Source organism: Polypterus senegalus, chromosome 15, assembly GCF_016835505.1.
Source record: "Polypterus senegalus isolate Bchr_013 chromosome 15, ASM1683550v1, whole genome shotgun sequence".
Classification (NCBI taxonomy): Eukaryota; Metazoa; Chordata; class Cladistia; order Polypteriformes; family Polypteridae; genus Polypterus; species Polypterus senegalus.
In genome coordinates, this window is record NC_053168.1 from 118,745,572 (window position 1) to 118,767,267 (window position 21,696).

Consider the following 21,696-nt stretch of genomic DNA (forward strand, 5'->3'; position numbering starts at 1 on the left):
GATGAAAAATTAAAGTTTACATGCAACTTAAATGCTGTTTTCATGGGATAGTTAGTATTCTTTTTTCCTTCTGAAATGTTTCAGATAAAGATGACAGAAGTTGTGTGGAAAAGTAATTTTATTGAATAATCATAATGCTGTAGAGTAGCAATGTGTTCCATTCAAAGATGTTTTGTAAAGAGGGATGCAAGTTGATTGGGTGCATATTGTTTATTTCACAACATGTGAATTGTCTGGTTTTAGTACACCTGGGGAAAGGAAGACAGAAAACAAACAGGCTAGAGTAGAACAAAGATGTGGGTAAAGGCTAGAAATTTTGAATTATATCCTTTTTAAGTTTGAAAACATGCGCAACAAGTAAAGAGAAACTGTGCTGCAGGTGTGAACAGAATGCAGTTAGGCAAGTGGAGAAGATTGGGAGGTCTGTTTGGTGATGCTGGGTTGCTCTGTCAGAAGAGACTTAAGTACTGCAAACAAAACAAGTCTGAACAATGAGTGAAATGCTGATGAGGCAGAGTGCAATTTTGTAAATGCTCTTAAGGTTTTATGTTACTAACTTCCATAGGTATAGTACTGGATGAATGTGCTGATGAACTGACAAAGTGCAAGGGGCTTATGAATATGTTGTAGCAATGTTGAGTATTTGTTTATCTTCTTACTTGGTTTGTGTTGACCCTCAACCCTGTACTAAATTAAATCAACCTAATAATAAGTATAGATGACCGAAGTTAATTCAACTTTGACACAACCTTTCAGTGAAGTCTGCCCCCAGTTTAAGCAGAAGTGAGAAGTGTGTGGGTATTAGGATATTAATTATCTTGTAATGGACCCAATTTGACCCAGTATGTTTTGGTTCATGAGCAAGCTAGCACACTGTCCAGGGTTGGTACCTACCTTTTGTCCAGTGCTGCCTATCTTTTATTGTTATCAATAACAGTACTTAAAATCATTTTCTCTGAATGAAAGAGAAGAGGTTGAAGTGTAAAATAAAAATGCAAAACTTGCAAGAAACTGTAATCATTTTGGAGTGCCTTACTGTTAAATGTAGATGTTCTTAATTCTTGAATTGTGGAAATATTCTAATGAAACAAACATGTATGAAACTGTTCGCATCTGTGGTTTTCTTTATAGCTTTTAATATTGAATTGGCATCGTACAAATACACACAGCCTTAGACATATAAAAACCCTTGATAAATCTAGCTTTTATTTTGAAGTTATAGGTATCAGGCAATAATTGGTTGATGTAGTTTTTATGACAAGTATTTTAGTACCCAACTACTGAACTTTATTCCATTTGTTCTTTATAATTTTTCAAAATTGTATAGATAAGATTGTTGTTAGTATTTAACTTTTTTATTGATTATTTAAACATTTATTTCATTCATTCATGGTAATGGTGCCAAAGCCTATCATGGAAACGTTGAGGGCAAGCAGGATTTACCCCTGTAAAAATTCAGTAAAACTGATGTATGGTTTAAAATGTTCCCCCTATATATTTTTTTTATTTTATTTTAATGGAAGAGGAAGTGTTGGAAGGCTGAGAAGAGAGACCCTTTGTAATTAGCAGCCACATCAGCAGCTGGTTCATGCAGTTCTCCTTTTGCACAGTGGCAGGAAAGACAGCTAGATAACTCAATGGCCCAAGTTCAGTGCTTCCCATGCCCACCCCACAGTCACAGTCTCATGGAGGAGGTGCAGCTCAAACAGAGGATGATGCCATGAGCAGATTCCTAAAGCTGATGTCACATTTTCCAACTTCTAGCTGGAGTGGATGGAAATATGCCCTAACAATAAGACTCATAAAATAACAATGCACATGAAAACCAAGATGACACTGAAAATTGACAGGAAAAAAAAACATGAAAACCACATTCCAACAAGAAATCAAGGTCAGTAGTGAATTCTTCCACCCCAAAAACCTAAATATGCAGAAAAGTGCAAAATACGTGTAGGAAAGCTTATAAAAAATAACTGTACTTATCGATTATAATAAAAACATTCAACACAAAACAGCTCGCCATCTCCTTAGAAATAAAGCACCATAGATGCCCTTTGCCTCTGAATATCTAAAAATGTGCACAACAACAGGCTGGCACATCCATTGATAACAAACTTCAGGTACACATTCAAAATACAGTAAGTGAGCAAGTCAGTAAAATCAATCTTAAATGTAGTCTAAATCTGCATAAACATTGTCAGCAAACATCTGATTGTTGTGCGTAGGAAAATTCAGACATGGTGTGACTTGGAATGTGGAATGTGCATTGTTTGCAAGAATTTTTAATGCTTCTGTTGTGAAAAAAACAACTTGGGGTAATCATTTTTGTAAAAATCTAAGAAATGTTCAGAAATGAAGAAAATTATAGCAAGAGATTGTACTCTATGAAGAAAAAAAAAACACTGCCAGCTGTTCTTGGAGCTTGGCACTCCTGCAAGGTCATATTCTATGCTCTGTTTGGTTAAAGCAGCTTGATTGAAATAACTTGTAGCCAAGGTTTGAAGTATATACTTTGATTTGTTGATAAACTTTGGAAAAATTCAGAATATGGAAATGTGGTGCATACAGCCTCCAGGGAAAGGGGAAGGGGAAGAGGAAGAGAAGTCTCAACTTGGTTATTTCAGTGGCTGCTAAACAGCACAAAGATAAAGTACAGACAGTTATGTGAAAAGGTAAGTATGCCCTATGAAATGTCTGTTCTTTTTTAACTGATGTGTACATACAAAGATTTGATCTTCATTTATACATATCTTAATATAAAGATGATTTAATTTAAAGAAAATTAATGAAAATGTGACTTTGCAATAATTGATTCAATAAATATACCCCTGATTTTAATAGCTGGCATTATCCCATTTAGCAAAAATAACCTCAAGTAAACATTTCTTTTAATTGTCTACTAGTCTGTTGTCAGAAAGTGTTTCCTATTCCTGCATGAAGAATTCTTTCATCTTGTGCCATGCTTAGTGTGTCTTATGTGCACAGCTCATTTCAAATCGTACCAACAGCATCTTAAAGGGATCACATCCTGGCTTTGACTTGGTCTTTCCAGAACCCTCCATTTCTTTCTTTTCGTCCATTCCTTGTGGATTTACCGGTATGTTGAGGTTGGGGGTCATTATCAAGTAGCAAAAGGTCTACTTTCGGTTGAGTTTTAATCTTCTCATGTTGTCCTCAAGTAGTCTGTGGTACAATGAAGAACTCATAATGGATTTTATAATTGTGCATTATCGCTGGCAATGGGTTCTTCTGGTGAATTGCTGTCTTTGGTTTTTGATAAAAATGTATTCTAATACTGTGGCCAAATAACCCTTATCTGTGCCTCATCTGTCCAGAGCATGTTGTTCCAGAGGTCCTGGGGCCTCATGTATAAATGGTGTATATGCCCAAATATGTTCTCTGCCCCCGTTGCCATGGTCGCCTGGAGATGTATAAAAGCTAAACTTGGTGTAAAGCCACACACATTTTCACTGCTGCCTCCCACCTTGCGTGCATAAGTTTTACTAAATTTTGCAAACTGGCTGCACCCAGCATCAAAGCAATGCTACTGTTTCGGTGGTCTGCTTTTCTTTTTTAGATTCACATTTATGATGCGGGTATTTTTTCAATTATGCCAAAATTAATTGTATATCATTTACAAATTTATTTGTCTTGATTTTAATAATTTTGTAACAATGTAATGGTGCACAGAATGGCCAAACTATTCCAACTACCATGTCTGTTTCAGCATTGTTAGAAGACATCGCAAATGGAAGAATTAGAAGAGAGTGCATATTTATAAATGATGATGACTGGCTTCTAAGTTGTTTATCTATTTCCAAGAGCTATCCTCTTGGAGCTGTGTGCTGAACTGGCGCCGGCTTTATAAAGGTAGACTTTGAGGAATTGTGCTCTACCTGCTCCTTTGCAGGTTCCATTTACTCTTGGGTTTTTACCCACAAGAGCTTTTCAATATGAACTTGCTGACTGATTGGGTATTTCTTAGTCATTACTGAGTCACATCTTGCCAGCTGTATAACATGGTATTATCCGCTTGTCTTTCAGTTATATACGATTACCTTACACTGTTGTTGAACTGTGAAACATCAAAGAGCAATTCAAAGCAACATCTGGTTTTCCAAATGTAATTGGAGTGGTCAACTGCACACACATTACTATTGCAGTGGCGAGGGACAAGTTACATCAGCCAGGGATGAATCACCAAAAGAATGAGCTGACTACATCTATTGCAGGAATGCCTATAAAAAACATCAACTCCGCACAGTTGCAGGTGCTTTTTCCAATTAGTCCTTTAAAGGATAAAGAACAGAGAATCAATCTGTTGTGGCTCTCGGCATTGATGCTGCATTATAAAGGCACCTTCAAAAAATGAATTTGCTTATGTAAATATAAAGCATTTTTACTATATTAATTTGCTGCTACTGTATATAGAGCACATAATGTGTGTCGCATTGTGCAAGCATGTAGCGTGCTACATACGGTTAAGTCCATAAATATTTGGACAGAGACAAAATTTTTTCTAATTTTGGTTCTGTTCATTACCACAATGAATTTTAAATGAAACAACTCCGATGCAGTTGAAGTGCAGATTTTTAGCTTTAATTCAGTGGGTTGAACAGAAAGATTGCATAAAAATGTGAAGCAAGTAAAGCATTTTTTTTAACACAATCCCTTCATTTCAGGGGTTCAAAAGTAATTGGACAATTGACTCAAAGGCTATTTCATGGGCAGGTGTGGGCAAGTCTGTCATTATGTCATTATCAATTAAGCAGATAAAAGGCCTGGAATTGATTTGATGTGTGGTGCTTGCATGTGGAAGATTTTCTGTGAAGACAACATGCGGTCAAAGGAGCTTTCCATGCAGGTGAAAGAAGCCATCCTTAAGCTGTGAAAACAGAAAAAACCCATCCGAGAAATTGCTACAATATTACGAGTGGCAAAATCTACATCCTGCGAAAGAAAGCAAACACTGGTGAACTCAGCAACGCAAAAACACCTGGACATCCACTGAAGACAACAGCGGTGGATGATCGCAGAATCATTTCCATGGTGACGCGAAACCCCTTCACAACAGCCAACCAAGTGAACAACACTCTCCAGGGGTGGCGATCGATATCCAAGTCTACCATAAAGAGAAGACTGCATGAAAGTAAATACAGAGGGTGCACTGCAAGGTGCAAGCCATTTGTAAGCCTCAAGAATAGAAAGGCTAGATTGGACTTTGCTAAAGAACATCTAAAAAAGCCAGCACAGTTCTGGAAAAACATACTTTGGACAGATGAAACCAAGATCAACCTCTACCAGAATGATGGCAAGAAAAAAGTATAGAGGAGGCGTGGAACAGCTCATTATCCAACGCACACCACATCATCTGTAAAACACGGTGGAGGCAGTGTGATGGCTTGGGCATGCATGGCTGCCAGGGGCACTGGGACACTAGTGTTTATTGATGATGTGACACAGGACAGAAGCAACCGAATGAATTCTGAGGTGTTCAGAGACATACTGTCTGCTCAAATCCAGCTAAATACAGTCAAATTGATTTCGCGGCGTTTCATGATACAAATCGACAATGAACCAAAACATATAGCCAAAGCAACCCAGGAGTTTATTAAAGCAAAGAAGTGGAAAATTCTTGAATGGCCAAGTCAGTCACCTGATCTTAACCCAATTGAGTATGCATTTCACTTGTTGAAGAGTAAACTTCGGACAGAAAGGCCCACAAACAAACAGCAACTGAAAGCCACTGCAGTAAAGGCCTGGCAGAGCATTAAAAAGGAGGAAACCCAGCATCTAGTAAAGTCCATGAGTTAAAGACTTCAGGCTGTCATTGCCAGCAAAGGGTTTTCAAACAAGTTTTAGAAATGAACATTTTATTTCCAGTTATTTAATTTGTCCAATTACTTTTGAACCTCTGAAATAAAGGGATTGTGTTTAAAAAATGCTTTAGTTGCCTCACATTTTTATGCAATCTTTTTGTTCAACCCACTGAATTAAAGCTGGAAGTCTGCACTTCAACTGCATCTGAGTTGTTTCATTTAAAATTCATTGTGGTAATGTAGAGAACCAAAATTAGAAAAAGTTGTCTCTGTCCAAATATTTATGGACCTAACTGTATATAATGTGGCACACAATCATGGCTTGCCTGTACCTGAAGAGGCACTGTATAATGAACCTGAACTTGACCCACCAAATGATAAGTCAAATACGACAGCATTACAGCTTTGTTTGAATGTAATTAGAAGAAACAGGTAATAAGATGCAACATTTATTTTTTTAACCAATGCATTTACTTTTTGGTCAATATCACATAGTATAGCCCTTACTTTCCTTAGTTCATTGGCCACATCTCTTGCAGCATTCACTATTGCATTTTGCAGTGTGATTTTCCCATTGGGGATTAATAAAGTATCTCTCTACAGTGTCTGTCTGCACACAGCCAAATGGTCACCCATTGGTTTCCGAGGCAGAGGTGTGTATGCACCCAGGCACAGCAGCAACATCGCACGGGGGCAGATTTTTTAATACTTTCAGAAACAGAATAAACAAACTTTGGGCTGAGACTCACCTTTTCATGTTGACTGTAATATCTGACCACTTATTTTTTTATTTCAGGCACTTTGCGACTTTCTGAACTTGAACTTTCGAATGTCTCCACCATGCTTTTTTTGCTTATACCACTGCTTAAGCCAATAAATAGCATGTTTCTCCTTGCCTCCACTTTGCATTCGCTGAATTTCTTTTTTTCACATGCATTTGCCATTGTCTTTTAACCAAACACTGAATGGAAGGTGATATTTATATTGATTTGCATATTACAATAGGCGAACTTGTGGGAGGAGTCAGGGTGGGACAGCAGGTGTGTGCACATGTGTTACATTTCACATTGACTGGGATTTATGGAGTGGAAGTTGACTTGCGCACGATTGCACTGAATTTTTTTGTGCATACGCACAATTTCACTTTTTTCTGTACAACCATGTTTTAGTGTGAATTCCATTATACATGAGGCCACTTGTCTTTACGAAGGTATTGATGGGCAAACTTTAGTCTTGCCCTAATGTTCTTTCCTTGCAGGAGAATTTTCCTCCTCCACTTGTAAATGATCTGTGAACAGTGAAGTAGTGGTTTGAAGATTTTTTTTTTTAATTTCTTCCCAGACTCATAGGCATCTATAACCTACTTTCTGCAGGCCTCAAAGAACTCTATTTAGGCATGGCGATAACACACACTTGCACAATACACTGCAAACCGAACTAAATGTCTGAGGTTTAAGTAAGACACGGCCTTCCATGATTCTTTCTAATGATCTTCGAGTCATTTGCACTTAATGTGGTGTTTCTGATTGTAGGTATTCGAGGTAGTGATAAATGTTGGGATGTAGTTACTTTCTCCACATGCAAAATTTGCATTTTATTTACTTAAATTATACAGTAGACTACAAAATGTAAATGTGGCATGTTTGTTGCATTATATCACGTTTGTGTATATACTGCTTAAATGAAGATCAAATCTTGATATGTAGACATGTTATCAAAGAAAAAACATTTTATAAGGTGTACTTATTTGTTCACATGGCATCAAAAACCTACATTTTTCTACTTTTATAAAGAAACTGAAGCATCTTTATCATGTCTACAACAAATGTAATAAGGCTTAAAAAAAGGTGTCACAAATGTATAACCTGCAGCTTATTGCTGTATCACTTATGATACCTACAGTTCATTGGTGTATCATCCTTGATACCTATACCTAAAGCTCATTGGTTTATCACCAGTGACGCATTGAGGCTCATAAGGTTAATTGAGCCACTAAACCATTTTCTGTGACCATCTAGAACAGTGTTTCTAAACCACTACATTGTGAGTAGCTGTGATCGTGGTTGATTCACTAAGGGAAAACCCACTCTGATGATCTCGCTCTGTTCACTAAGGGGGAGAATATGGTGGGTCACAAAAACACTTAAATTGGAAAAAAGTTGGTTTTGACACCAAAAAGGCTGAGAAACACTGATCTAGAGCAATAAGCAACCTAACACAAGGTATAGAGAGTGGATACACAGCTATTGTTTAAATAAAACATGAGGTAACCAGAATGATAATCTGTTCAGAAAATATTTGTAGGTACCTCAGGTCAGTTTCTCCTTCTCTAGTCTATAAGTACATATAAAACTGTCAAGAGCTCTGACAGAACTGGTGATTTGTCTGTGATGGTCACAGATGAACCAGCTGTACAAAGCTTCAAAATTGCTGTAGTAATTATAATGAGTCAAAAAAGTATTGCACAGCTTGCCATATGTTAGAAGTGTAGGCCAACTTGAACATAGGCATGTCTTCCAGATTTGCTTCAGAAGCACATAATGTGTTTCATGTTTAAAGAAATGTTCTACATTAAGCTTCTTAGCAGTTATGATTCACACGACTTTATTAATACAGATTGTGGAGGAACATTAATTGTACCTTGTTTCAAAGATTCCCTCCCCCAGGCAAGCAGCAAATTAACCTATTCTGTCAATTCTGTACTAGAAGTGAAGTTGTTACAAGTTTAAATGGTTATGGGTTATCTGTTGCTATGGTAGCCATGCAGTTCAGTAGTGTTGGAAGAGATTGTTCTGCTCAGCTAGCATGTTCAGTTTCAGCACATATCATCACATACACATCTGAGGCAAAACCCAACAGTCTGCTAATATAAGAGAAATATTTTCTTAGTTGTACATTGGAGGTTTGCTCAGTGTCAATTACATTTAGAAAGAAAGGGGTTGTGGGAAAATGATTTCTGGCAAGAGAAATTTCTGCATTTATGTGTTTTGCCACTAATCAGCATTGTTTTACATTGCTATTTTTTATTAGCAACTGCTTTTCAGTAATTGGCTAAAATGGATGGTTAACATTTCTGTTGCGTAATCTCTTCAAAAAAAGCTATTCAGTCGATCTTTGTTTTTTGAGTTGTTTATTATTTGGTTGTTATTTCTCAAATCTACTTAATTCAATTCAGGGCCTATCCCATCATGATCAATTTGCAAAGCAGGGCCAACCTTGAACATATTTAGATTCACCAGTTTAACACATTCACAAGGCCGTGGGAGGAATAACAGAATACACAGATATCTACACAGACATGGATAGAATGTGCAAACTCCACACAGGCAGCATCATATCATGTTATTTTTGTTCTACGTGGTATTTGCCATTATGTATCGCCCCTATAATCAATAAGACTCTTAGGTCACCCTCTACCAATATCACTGAAGTCACTGCTCTGGTTATTTGGTGCTTCTGTAAAAAAAGATAATCCAATCTTCATCTTATATTTTCCAGAAATTAATCCCAAATTTGGCCTCCTTTATGTTATATTAAAATGAGATATTTTCTGTGACTTATATTCTATTATAATGTATTTTAAGTAAAAATTTATCGGCAAATGTGATTCTGAAGCACTGCTGTGGCATTGGTCTAAATACTATTTTTTTAACTAGAAGCAAATTCTTACTGGTGATGACTTGTTCAAGCACTCATTTTACCATTGATTGTAATACATTTTATTTATGGAACATCTTTTGCAAATTCAGAGTATCTTTAATGTATAGGTTCATACTTTCAGCTGTTGCCACATCTACAGTATATTTATTTCTTCAGAATTTATTTCTGTTGAGTTCAGTTAGAGCACAGTCAGAGGTGGAGATTAATTCTGCAGTATTGTAGCTTAAAGTCCACGCACTACACTACACGTATCATTCCTGTGTCAAACCTTTATAATACAATGCATTAAACTGTAGTGAAAGAAACAAATTGCAGAGTTTTTCCCAGATTGAATCAGTCACCATCAGTCCTAAACGTTGTCCACATTTTTTATTCTAAATATAAATTCTGTTCAACATTGCTACTTTATGATGAAGACCACCACCATGTTAGCTAATGTTGAGTAGATTTTAATTTGAATCTTATTTTAATTGTCAGCTGGTAAAGTAGAAAAGAAACAATGATGCTCCAAAAAGAAAATGTAGTGACTAAATCAGCTCTTCAACACTAAAAGCTTTGACAACAATAAGTATCTTTCAAAGCAATTAACAATTTTACAATTTACAGCAATCAAACAATACATGAATACAATGAGAGCAGTAAATGAAGACTGTACAGAAAATCTGTTGATAAATAAAGTAGGTATAAAACAATATAGTTAGGTGGAATAACATAAAACAAAGTCTTTTTTTAATGTCACAGTGAAAAGATTGCTCCTTAGCCTGGAATGAAATTGGGAGAGGAAGAAACCTCTATAAAACTTAGCAAAAAATAATTATGGGAGTTGCAGAGGATACTCTGACAATGTGGCCTGTTTATACTGTATGTGTGCAGTGGAAATCACCTGTCATGATCTTTCACAGAGATTTCCACTTAAAGTAGATGCATAATTGAAGAATGAATACAGAAAATTTAGTGGAAATTAAGCCTTAGAGCCCACAATTGTCAAAATGTGACAGTTGTGTTATAGAGCAGCATCATAGGTTCATTCTCTGACAGTTTGGTGATGTCCTGTCTCCATGTTCAAACTCATCCTCACTATCATGTGTGCATTGCCCAGTGTCTTGAGTAGGACCTACCATCACACAGAGACAATCTGTTTAGCTGAGAATGAAACAATGCAGAAATGGTGAGGGAGGATAAAGGATGCAATTGCTGACCGAGATCACAGCAGTTGCTTAATCTGATTTCATTGTCATTTTCATACAGAGTTGCAGGTCAGGATGGCACATTCTTGGATAGCATATGCATGCTGTGTCAAGACAGTGTCAGCAGACAGGCATCAGAGAGGCATAACTTGTGCCATAACTGTCAAATTTGACACCTGCAAAGTTTTTCTCCACAGATGTGACGTCCTTATGCAGCAAGCTGATGCTTATGAAGTTCGACAGACGTAACAGCATATTTCCACATATGCGATGTGGCTGTTACAGAACTAGAATTTCATATATAGAATTTTTAACTGAGTATAGGGCAAAGAAGTAATAACTATCATATATGTTGGGTTAATGACATTTTCTTTGTTTCACCAATAAATGCTATATTCTTTTTGGTTTCATATTTTATTTATTCTCATCAGCCCATTTATTGGACTTATTTTCAGGTTTACTTAGAGGCTATCCAATGGTATCAGGTATTAAACAGGAACCAGCACATGGCAATACTTGTGCATCTAACCACACTCACCCAAATGAGGCCAGTTTAGAGTTAAGAATTAGCTGTATAGATTATTCTTTGTGACATGAAATGAAAACCAAGCTACCCAGAGAAACTCTTTCACAGACATGGGGAGAACATGTAAACTTTATATAGATAGTGACCAGGCTTAGGATTCAAAGTCAGTCTCTTAGAGGTGTGAGGCAGGGTGCCAACCACTCCATTACTTCAGTCTTTCTAGTATATTTTCTAGGAATACTGAACCTTTAAAATGTAAATCATACATGGTGTTCAGTGCTGTCTTTCAAGTTCAGTTCTTCTTTTTCTGTCCATACACAGTTGCAGAAGATAATTGGTAAAATCTATTTACTTTGGTCAATTGTTAGTACTTTTGCTCCTGAAAAGATGGAATTACTAAACATCAGTCAAGGATTTTTTGTCTTTAAATGTCAGTTATCTAATGATTCAAAGGTGTTGTGATTTAGGGGCACATATCTAAATTAAATTTATAGTGATTTATTTATTTCCTGTCAATGAGTGAGAAACAGTTTGATTATTTTTTCTTTTGAGGTATAATCCTCTTCATAAAAAAGCATGTTATATTGTACAACAGTCTGCAAAATGTTCATGTGAAAATGCTTGACACATTTGGCATTTGACGGTATAGACAATGTTGGGGTTTGGGGTTGCAGGTAATGCAGTCCACTTTAGGCGAGTGGCCTAACATGTTTTTGCATGAAACCCTGCCAGTTGCATATATGTTTTTATTAGAGGGAGCCTAAGCCAGCACTGTTTTAACAAGATTACATCACGTTTTCATTAATTTCCAGGGTAAAGTGTCTTAAGGCAAGTACTTGGCTTACTTGAAAAACTCTTTTCATTATTTTTTCCACTTTGTCATATCATTTTTGTGGTAAACATCTTTGTTGCCGTTTCCTGTGAGAATGTAATGCATAAAGTAGACAAAAGAATAGTATTCAATGCTTCACCGGTGACAGTGGCAATAGCAATTGATTTTTCATTAGGAGGAACCATCACAGCTTTGCACCATGGTGCAGATTTAGTTGTTTGTTTTTGTTTTTTAAATAATATTTCTTATGTCAACAAAATTTAAACCATGAGATGACAGAAGTTCGATGGTAGAGTTTAATCTAAATTATAAATATATGAACTTTAGATGTTTATTCTCCCTAAGGGCCATCTTAGTGAGAGACCAGAATCCATATACATATAGTAGTTTGTAATTTACTTAATTATGTTGCTGAAATAAGGTCACTCAAGCATAGCCAGCTCCTTTAAAAAGTCAATTTGACCAATATGCCATATTCCAGGTAATTGAAATCCTATAGCCTGTGTCAGATGGATCATGCGGATTCTTTCAGGCCCTATAAAACCTCTTAGCAGTATGGAAGACAGTGTGACAACAGTTAAACTGACAGAATTGGTGGATCACTGGATGCATGCAACTCAGATTTTTCCTTTGCCAGAAGAGAAATGGTTTGTCCAGGCCGAGGTCAAGGTGGCTTAAAACAAAAGTTCCACATAATGATAGACATTGAATTCATGAAGGCTGAGAGAGTGGAAAAATGGGAGTAATCATTACAAGTGAACCAGTCCCAGGCAGGAAGGACTGGAATTGAAGATGTTATTGTCTGTAAGATAACAGTACAAAGTTCTCTCTGATAGTTGTTTCAGAAATGTTTTATCTTGGGGAAGTCTGTTCAGGATTATGGAGGTCATGCAACAGCCTGATTTTTAAAAATATGAAAAGAATAAACTAAATGAAAAGAATAACCATAGTTGATGAGTGGACTAAACTGACAGGCACTTTGGGGAAAGTAAGAGAGAAATAAAATAACCAAATATTTACATCAGTTACAAAGCTGGGCAGAGTATTCATATTTGCCATGAAAAAGTAGTTGCCCCATTTCTGATTTTCTTATTGCAAATTTTTGACACAGATGATTTTTCAGGGGTTCAACTAAAACTACTATAATGTAAATTGCACCTGCTGTCCTTATGTAATGTATTAAATAAACAAAGTTATCCAATACCATATGGCACCATGTGAAAAAGTAACTGCTTCCTGCTTAACACTAGAATTACCAGAGCCTACGAAAAAACTCGTAATTCCGTCCCACCTTAAATCGCTTCTTAAATCCCTTCACACCTCTCCGCCAGCGCCCTTGGTCTTCTAAATGTGCTGATAAAGAGAAGCTAGGAGCAGCCGGCTATTCCATCCCCCCACCAATTTAGAATGTGCACGAACTTCTCCCAGCTCATGCCTTGATTGAGTATCTGGGAGTGAAGTGGAGTTTTAGAGTGGAAATAATAGATCGTTATTTGGAACACACGCATTTCATGTCTGTTCCATTTCTACAGTAATCCGTGTCAACACATTGTTAAATCAGAAACGTTTTTTTATATTCTAGTAGTATATGACAAAATGTAGGCATAAACTATATAATGTATGAAGCCTGAAGTCCAAATAGCAAAGAAACATTTTTACAAGAATAACACAATTGCGCTTTTATTCAAAAATATAACTGCAGAAACAAAAAGCCGCCTTAGCATGCGACATTGACAGCAGTTTATTGTAACTGTCTCCGTGGTTCAATAGAATCACTTCCCGCTTGGCAATCAAAAGGTCACGAGTTCGATCCTGCGCCACTCAATTTTGAGAAGTAAACTGCTCTTAGTCTTACTGTTTTAGAATAAAAACATACATTTGATTTCAGTCTAACAGCCGGTGCAATTTATGATCCTTGTAAAGGTTAGCTTTTTTTTTTTTTAATTCACTTTTCATTCTCTCAGTCGCGTTCAAAATCAATCCATACAACCCCATCTGACACGGCTGTTTTCACTAAAGACGCGCTATAGCTCTGCAGTGTACCACAATGCATACATAAGAGACAATACATGTTAAAATATAATCGCACTAATTTGAAAACGAACAGCGTCAGATCGGGTGTGAATTTAAAACTCCACTTCACTCCCAGATACTCAATCAAGGCATGAGCTGGGAGAAGTTCGTGCACGTTCTAAATTGGTGGGGAGATGGAATAGCCGGCTGCTTCTAGCTTCTCTTTATCAGCACATTTAGAAGACAAAGGACGCTGGCGGAGAGGTGTGAAGGGATTTAAGAAGCAGTTTAAGGTGGGACGGAATTATGAGTTTTTTCGTAGGCTCTGGTAATTCTAGTGTTAAACCATCCAACCATCCATCCATCTTCTAACCCGCTGAATCCGAACACAGGGTCACGGGGGTCTGCTGGAGCCAATCCCAGCCAACACAGGGCACAAGGCAGGAACCAATCCTGGGCAGGGTGCCAACCCACCGCAGGACACACACAAACACACCCACACACCAAGCACACACTAGGGCCAATTTAGAATCACCAATCCACCTAACCTGCATGTCTTTGGATTGTGGGAGGAAACCGGAGCGCCGGAGGAAACCCACGCAGACACGGGGAGAACATGCAAACTCCATGCAGGGAGGACCCGGGAAGCGAACCCGGGTCCCCTAACTGCGAGGCAGCAGCGCTACCACTGCGCCACCGTGCCGCCCTTAGTGTTAAACTAACCATATTAAATGGATAGGTAGAGTCAGCTGATTAAAGGAGGCTTTTCCTGATACTTTAAGCTAGATAATACACCCTTTCACAAAGCACACATCATCTCAAGTTGGTTCCACAAACATAATTATGACTTCAGTTTGTTCCAATGACCTGCGCAGTCTGCATATGCAATTCCAATAGATAAACTTTGGGACGACATGAAATCTTGGGTTTGCAGTTTACCCAATAAAGCAGCCATTGAGTGTATATTTTAATTTGAATTATAATATGCATATTACAGATAATTAAATAATGTGGATAATTTTTTTAAATTTGACATTTGCCCTTCTTCAAATATCTAATCTATAAAATTTATAAATGTGTGCAATTGATATTATATTTTCTATATTAATGGATTCTTTTAGAAAATCTGTTTCAGATATACTGCCACTTTAGATTGTAACACAGGCTTCAGAGTAAGTAAAAAGCCTTTTTCTGATTTAGTAAGTACTCTGTATTCTAATCCACTCTTAGCCTTAGGCAATTCATAAAAGATTTAAATCAGCTTGTTAGAATGAATATACAATTCATTGCTTCTTGTACTTTTAATTAAAATAAATTATACTTATTGCTTTAACCATCCATTTTCTGGACTCTCCACTGTAGGGTGCCAGGAGCTGTTCCTGGTACCAGAGGTCCAGTATTGTTGAATCCGCTAAATTTATTTTAACTCTTTCACCAGCTGTGAGAGCTGTTGATATCAGAGTCTTGTTTGCCTCCTTTTTACATTTTTAATATATTATGTATTTGCCTGAGGCGAAGATACTGTGTTCTACCATTCCAAAATCTTCCATCACACTCACATACTGTGTCACTTTCCTTCTAATATCCCTCATCTACTTGCCAGTTACGCCCTGCTTGAGATTTAATACTTGGGTGATTGAGATTTAATTCTTGGGGTATCTTAGGAGATCGAAAATATTTCCAACATGGTAGACCAATGTGATGACACACAAACTGCACAGCACAGATGCATAACTGCTCACTAAACACTGTAGATCGCTGAATAGAATGTCTTATTTTGTGGTAATTTCTTATTGTGAATGCTGGCAACTACAAAATAACCATTTGTAATACTTGTTCTGTTTGATTTGAATAAGGTCAAAAGCTATAATGCGTGAGTTCAATTAGTCATCTTAAGGGCACCTTAAAACTAAGGGGGCAAAACCCACATTGTCAACACCACAGTCTGCTCTTCTTTTGTCAGCTAAGCTTTTATTTGAGCTTGGTTGAATATTCAGTTGAAACATGCTGAATAAAAATATTTGTCTGATATTTACAGAGCAATACATCATGTTCCCCTTTAAAACAAATAGTAATAAAAGAGAGGGAGAGAGAAAGAGAGTTTCTATATCTAACTTAAAGTCAAAAATGTAACTAGACTTTGATCATTTAAGTCAGGGGTCCCCAACCCCCGGTCCGCAGCCCACTACCGGGCTGCGAGAGAACTGCCGGCAATGGAGACTCACTCACTGAAGGGCTACAGAAAAAAGGCTGCCCCCTTCGCTGAGGACACTTTTCAGAACGCTAGATGGGCCGGGCTTTGTAGCGGCGCAGAGAGAGGAGAGATGCCAAGGTGAGAGAGTATTACAACAAAGTATTTTTATGTTTCTGACAGCTTCCCCATATAACACGAGTCTATAGAAATCTCGTTACTACGAAGTACATTCACCAGCAGATACCTTCATTACAACGAAGTGACCTTGAAATGCTTGAATAAATCATCCACAGAGCAGTTAGTTCTGTGGTCACAGCTCAGTTGTGCACATTTGCACAATGATCCCCAAACAGAAACATTGTAAAAAATGTTCTTTCTTCGAACTTTCCTTGTGCTGTTTTTTTTGTTGTTTTTGTTTTCTGTGGTTTTCAGTGATACCCTTTGCTTATTGCTCATCAACATTTGGAAAACATCCATTGAAATTTAACTCATTGTCACTCTCCTATAGAAATGGCAGACACGAAAAAACGATAACAGTGTTAATGTTTGTGATGTGCAATCTGTTGAAATGACAAATGCAATGCATATGTCTTTGTTATATGCAAAAAAGCAGAAAAATCTCGGGTTGCAAACGTATGCGAACTGCTGCATTTGAAGACGCCGAAAAAGCCATTTTTATGTGGTTCAGTGATGCTCGTTCAAGAAACATTGCTATTAATGCGGCACTCATTCAAGAAAATATGAGGTTTTTAAACTCTCCTGGGACCCGGTCAAACAATCTCACATAGACGCGGCAATAGCGCTTCAGGACGCACTTCAGCGTGTTGTTACCGTTGGGTGGGGGGGATCCCAAAAGAGTTCAGAACCCTCACAATATGAAGAAGAAGAAAAGGATGATTCAGCTTCTGATTGATAATTATGCTGCCCACAACATGCTTCCGCATTTAGATAATGTTTGCGTTGAATTCCTCCCAACCAATTGCACGGCAATGCTTCAGCCATTGGATTTGGGCATCATTCGCACGATGAACGTGTATTATCGCATTGAAATGCTGAGAAAAATTCTCGTCAGCATAACTTGTAGGCAGGAGAAGATTAAAATAACACGAAAGAAGCTATTACAGCTGCTTCCATTTCCAACATCCTATCTTTGTGAGGCAGCGTTTTCTGCAGTGACAGCAACCAAAATGAGATTATGGAGTAGACTGAACATAAGCAACACACTTCGCGTGTCAGTCTTCCATTGTCCCCAGATGGGATCATCTGGCTGCAGGAAAACAAGCTCAGGGCTCTCACAGATTCTGCATTATGGTAAGCTGTATAATTTCTATTACGAATAATAGAAAAATTTGCTTCTAGTAAAGCGTTCCTTGGTGTCAAAAAGGTTGGGGACTACTGATTTAAGTCATCATTTTGTTTGTAAACTAACTAAGTTTAATATGCACAAACTACTGAAATAAAACAATGGGAAATAAAAAATATCGCTATTAGTGTTGGATTTGATATCTATGACACCAGAAAAAATCAATCATCACTAATCATTTAAAATTTACATAGCAGTGTTCTAAGGTGAATCTTGTAAAGATCTAGGGACCTATAGTACACTACATTATGTTATGAATTAACTGTCAGATGTGTGTATTCCTTTGTTTATTCATTCATCCATGTATCCATCCATCCATCTAATTCAGAATCATGGGAAGTTGGACCTTTTTCCTTTGGGTGTGGCAACAAGCCTGTGACAGTGTATCTTTATCCTACTGTGCCAGTATAAAATTGTCAACTAGCCTGATGCACATGTCTCTGAGAAATAAAGACTGATTAACAAAATCAACACTGTGAATTCTAGGGAAAAGGGCAAAGCCAGTGTGTTGGCACCAACATTAGACTGTCTTAAACCAAAATAAATGCTTACCTACCAGATTATTCATTAAAATTGTTTTCTCTTCCTTGCCAGCTGAAAAATCTGAGTTTTGAGGAACTGCAGATGAGACTCAGTGCCCTGGACCCAATGATGGAGCGGGAGATTGAAGAACTGCGCCAGCGGTACACTGCAAAGAGGCAGCCAATTTTGGATGCCATGGATGCTAAGAAACGCAGGCAGCAGAATTTTTAAATTGTAAGAAGAAGAAGAAGAATGCAAAAGCCAGAGCATTCAGTAACAGCAAGGGCTCCTAGAGTTAATTCTCTGTGGACATTGTCAGATTTGTTTAAATTGTATTTAAATGAAGATTTGTGCATCATTGTATCTTTGGGCATTCTTTTCTTTTATTACTTGTTTTTAGCATCTCTCACTGGATACAATTAGAAGAATGCCGAAGAATTATGGGAGTCCAAGGGATGCACGCAAGTGTAAACCAAAGATTAACTGTTGTGGAATTCTGTTACAATTTACTTTGGCATCAGAAAAAAGAAGAATCTTTGTTCCTTGATATGTACTGTTTATTTTTATGGACTTGTTGGCACTATGGCACCCACATATTCATGGATGCCTGATAAACTGAGCATAGTAGTGCTCAACTGCAACACAAATATGAACATGTGGACTAAGAGCAAATGAAGGCCTTGTGATCCAGTGATTTAGTGGGCACAATACTGGGACCAATTCATATTGTCATTAAACACAGTCGTTTTGGTAACTTTTCTTATATGACTTAATCTATTCCTCAAGACTAATGATAACATATTTAGATTAGTGATTTTTTTATATATATTTTTTGTTTGTGATCTTTACTTCTGGTTGCTATTATATACCAGAAGTAAACTTACTGACATTTTCTGAATTTCTGTCACTGATGTCATTTCACTTATTAAACGTACTGTAATGGTGTTTTTCTTTGCAACTTCCAGGCTGACTGGATGAACAGAACATGATTGCTCTGCATGGCTTTGCATTTTCAATGCCTGTGACGTTTCTCTCTGTGGTGTTGTGTACCTTTTGAAAGCTCAGGGTTTTAACCAAATTCATTTAATTATTGTTGCACTTCCCACTCCTGTTCCTTCCCACTTGGCTGATAAGCACTAATCAGCCATTTAGTGTAAAGTTGAGCTTCAGTCTGAATTTTAGAGTAGTATTCCCACTGTAAGATAAGCTGGCAATTTTTCTGCATGTGTTTTTGAAACTTGTCACTTACTAAAGGGTTATAGAAATCAAAAAAAAAGAAGAGTTATCATTACAATTATTTGTCAGTTTTCCTTTTTTCATTGCCATATTTATAATAGGATTTAAGCTTGTCTTATTTTCTGAGTGTTGCTATTTTCTTAAATAAGCAGTAGACACCAGAAGCCATGCTTTGCTTTTTCAAGGCATTGATCATGTTGATCAATGGATAATTGCAAAATTCTCCAGTCCCAGATTCTGCTCAATTATATTATTGTCTGGTGTGGTATGGCTCATTCAGCTAGCAGATTAAATTAACAAGAATGCTTCCATCATCTGTACTATTTTTTCATTATGTTATACTAGGAGATCCTGAATAGGCTCAAATAAAAGCAACCAAATACACTTAAGGAAATTTTCTAATGTTGGCTAATTACTGCCTCTGCTCACATCAAGAAACCACATTTAATAAGTTCATGTTATGCAACAAATTGATTTGAAGTTCCCATGTTAGAGCCTTCTATAGATTTTTCCTGGCTGTGATGATATCTTCCTCATTAGGCCAGCGTTGGAATGAGATTTAATTGGATGCCAGTTGTTGTAGTCCAAGCCACTAGAGTGAAAAAATTCTGTCAAGGGGATATGCAGCAGTGGACTAAGTATACAGGCAAAGCACGTCTTCTCAATGTCATTGCTGCCTCTGTGCCCGTGAAAGGCTTCTGTCTGCCCATGTTTTGATAAAACTGTGTACTGAGAGGTGGTGTTTGTAGCACATCGCTGACTTTCACAGGCAATGGCTTCTAAATTGGATAATAAGACCTTCATGCGGTATCACTATAGTGCTTTGAAAAAAATTGTTCTAGTTTGCACACAAATAATATAAATGGCAGCCTTTTCACCTACCATTGAGAATGATTTCTTGTACTAAAGGCCTATAGAAATTGAATGAAAACAGTGAAAGGGAATTGGAGGATTTAAGATTTAGAAGGATTGAAGAAATAAAAGGAACAGAACTGGCTTTGAGCTCTGTTTTTAATTGAGCCTGCTATAACTCCACATTTTTAACATGATGTCATTTTTAGGACACTGCAGGACTTGCTAGTGAAATGTGCTCATTTATACAAATGCTGTTTATTTAGCTTAAAATACTGCTTAACCCTAGGAAAAGACAATTGTCTCTTTGAATTATTGTGCTTAATAATCGTCATGAGGAGACAGGTGTCATTTTATGCTATTTTTTTTAATCACCCTTAATGTTCCATTACCGCCTGATTTTTTTTTTTTTATCAAACAGCACCTCACTTCATTGCTCAATTTTCCTGAAAGAAGATTTGTCTTCTCCATCAATGTGGATGGCAGTATGTGGACTCGGCCTTTGGAGCACCTGTGTCTCCTCGCCTTATGGAGGACCCTGTGCCTACTTATCTGTCTGCGTGTGTGTGTTTTGTGAATGCCAGAAATGTGCATACTATATTTAAAGAGTGTGTTTTCCTTGATTGCAGATTTGAAAATTAATATATTTTATTTAGGCATTCTGGCTTGCCATATTTGGAGTGTTTTGTGTTCTCTTGTCTGTAGAGGAAACCCTTACTAAATGTATCATGCTAAGTGAAATAGATGTAATTGGCTGTGGGCAATGTTGAACCACTTCAGTGCATTACTACTACTATTATTATTATTATTATTTTTTCTCTATGCTCTTTTTTTATTGTGTTACAAATTTATTTCCATACAATGCTTTCTGTGTAGTTACAGGAATAAGCAGAACTTTGCACTATCAATGTGCATATTATAATCTGATATATATTTTGTAAAAAGGTAAATAAAAACGGCTCCAATGCAAATGTACCACCATACTGGAAATCCCACTTTATTTTATGATATGTATTTTGGCTACAGAACCCATTAAAGAATTGTGTGCTGTTGAACTGCATTGCTTCCAAAATGTCTATATATTTTGTGCAATTTTCACATTGTTTACCTCATTTTAGACTGTGACGCCTTGTTTATGGGCTTCATTTTAATTTGAGGAAAAGTACATTGAATTCAAGATTCAGCTGCTAGTCGACATGGCAGTAAAGTTTAGCAAACAGAGACCTAAGAAGGATTTGACAGCAGCAGAGAATTCCTCAACATGATGGTGATGCTCTCTTCATCTATACGAAGGTCTGGCATTTTATAATTAGTTTTGATTCTTTCTGTTCTTTTTCTTTTAGGTAATGAGTTCATGTTTATGCCCTCCCATTATAAGAGAGGAGAATATAATTAAGGTCCTTATGCCCTTTTCCTTTCACTTACACAACCCACCATTCTTTGTTCGACGTTTCAATTTAGGCTTAAAAATTTTATCTGCTGTATATACTCT

The 21,696-nt window shown here is 37.1% G+C and overlaps 1 protein-coding gene across 3 annotated transcripts in view; it reads left to right on the forward strand.

Moving 5' to 3' along the window:
• The window catches only part of stk3 (serine/threonine kinase 3 (STE20 homolog, yeast)), a 425,887-nt gene extending 404,623 nt beyond the window's left edge, over window positions 1–21,264 (forward strand). Inside the window, exons 11-12 of one of the 3 annotated variants that reach the window (XR_005630645.1) lie at window positions 18,189–18,866; window positions 20,626–20,709. Coding sequence is in view for 2 of the 3 variants with exons in the window: in XM_039736186.1 (XP_039592120.1) it covers window positions 18,189–18,347 (159 nt within the window). In the remaining variant the exon portion in view is untranslated. Of the gene's footprint in view, window positions 1–18,188 lie in introns of all 3 variants that reach the window. The other 2 variants (XM_039736187.1, XM_039736186.1) reach the window with 2 other exon arrangements.
• The last annotated feature ends 432 nt before the right edge of the window (window positions 21,265–21,696 follow it).